At 38.4% G+C, this 1,557-nt stretch overlaps 1 protein-coding gene across 1 annotated transcript; it reads right to left on the bottom strand.

The window, feature by feature from the left end:
- Positions 1-1,128: 1,128 nt before the first annotated feature.
- On the bottom strand, positions 1,129-1,557 carry GCK72_014471 (uncharacterized protein; the record flags this gene model as incomplete). Its single annotated transcript, XM_003113572.2, has 1 exon — positions 1,129-1,557. One exon carries the CDS (start codon positions 1,555-1,557, stop codon positions 1,129-1,131), a length of 429 nt encoding a protein of 142 aa, XP_003113620.2.

The following is a 1,557-nucleotide window of genomic DNA, read 5'->3' as shown; positions in this document are numbered from 1 at the left end:
TTTCTCGGAAGCTTCTAGAAGGCGAAGTGTAGAGTTATGCGCGCCGGCGCGACCTGCGTCCGGCGGGGCGCACTTGCATCCTTCTTCGTATACTTCATGGCGGCAGTTTGAATATGAGTTTCTCTCGTTTGAGAGAAATCATACTAGATTGTTGGTTTGCCTTTGGTTAAGTGATGAGATTTAGCTGTGAAGATATGTGTCTGCATCTAAGGTCGTGAGTATCCGAAGGATGGTCGCGACAAGTGGTGAATACAATACGGTGGGAGAGAGGGTATGAGACAAGGGTAGAGAGCTGAGCAGATAAGAACTAGTAATTAAGATCGCTAAGAGTAAGATAGTTTTGTAATGGAAGGGCACGAAGCCGAGTTCTAAAGCAATCAGGTGTAGGGATAGAGATAAAAATACTCTCAGGAAGAGAATTCCAACAAGCAAGGGATCGAATAGATAGATATTGGGAAAAACATTTATATTTGTTCGGGAGAGTAGTTCTGACATAGTATTTGTGTCTCCTTAAATGGCTCAGCTTCGGATAAGTATAGAACAGATGATTCGGCATTTCGACGTCCTTTGTAACTAAGCATTTGTAAATAAATGATAAATCAGCTAATAGTCTTCGATATTCTAAGGATTCGAATCCGCATTCCTGAATTGCATTGAAATATCCATTGTACACTTTTCCGAATTTTTTATAGCATCTATAAATGAACGACTTCTGAACATTTTCAATTTTTCTGACGAGTTCTTTAAGGACTGGAGAATGGAAAAAACGGATGCATAAATTCTTCAAATTCGGTGGTCATCTGGCTCTTTATACTCTAATTGTCTCATTAATATTTGTTGGTTCTCTATTTATTCTCCATAACACGGCGAGCGACGCGACGAAAGTGCACAGTTCTGTCCGCTTAAGACGCAATTCTAGATAGCTTGCGCAATTCTCGATATTGGCGCGAAATTCAAATTTTGAAGGTTATGTAAATTAAATTTGAAAAATGAAAAGTGCCCTCTTATCTGAAATTAGCAGAAGGTGAATGGAAAATTATGTAAAATTTTTGCAAAATAGGTTGAATTGATATTATAAAAAAAACAATTTATATTTTTAGAGTGAAAAACAAAAAATAAAGCTGAGTTTTAGTCAGCTGCTCTCCAGGAGTCTCCGATATCGTGAATCAAGTTAAGATAAGTCATTTGTCTAATAATTAAATTAGCACGGAGAATTGGATCTCGAACAGCAATAAACCTTCTCTCCATCTTGTTGAAGATTCCATGAAGATGCTCAATGCTCTGTTCCGTGATCCCCCCCCACAACATCTTCGTGATTTCCGCATTTTTTACGAGATCAGCATATTTCATCAACAATTGCTCGTTATCATTTTCCAGATCTTCATTTTCCATTCTGATGCGATCACATTGTTCGATTTGAAGAGCTAACTGCGTCTCTAATTCCAGGATTCTTCTTTCGAAAGTGTTGTCATCTTTCCGTTTTTGGAATTTTTCTGCACTTTTTCGTTGAGCATGAGAGTTAATGGTTGCCTTTTGGCGTTTAGTTCGTGGGGCCAT

The sequence above is a fragment of the Caenorhabditis remanei genome, chromosome IV (genome assembly GCF_010183535.1).
Source record: "Caenorhabditis remanei strain PX506 chromosome IV, whole genome shotgun sequence".
NCBI classification, from domain to species: Eukaryota; Metazoa; Nematoda; class Chromadorea; order Rhabditida; family Rhabditidae; genus Caenorhabditis; species Caenorhabditis remanei.
The sequence above is the reverse complement of the archived record's forward strand: the minus strand, read 5'-3'. Positions and strand labels throughout refer to the sequence as shown.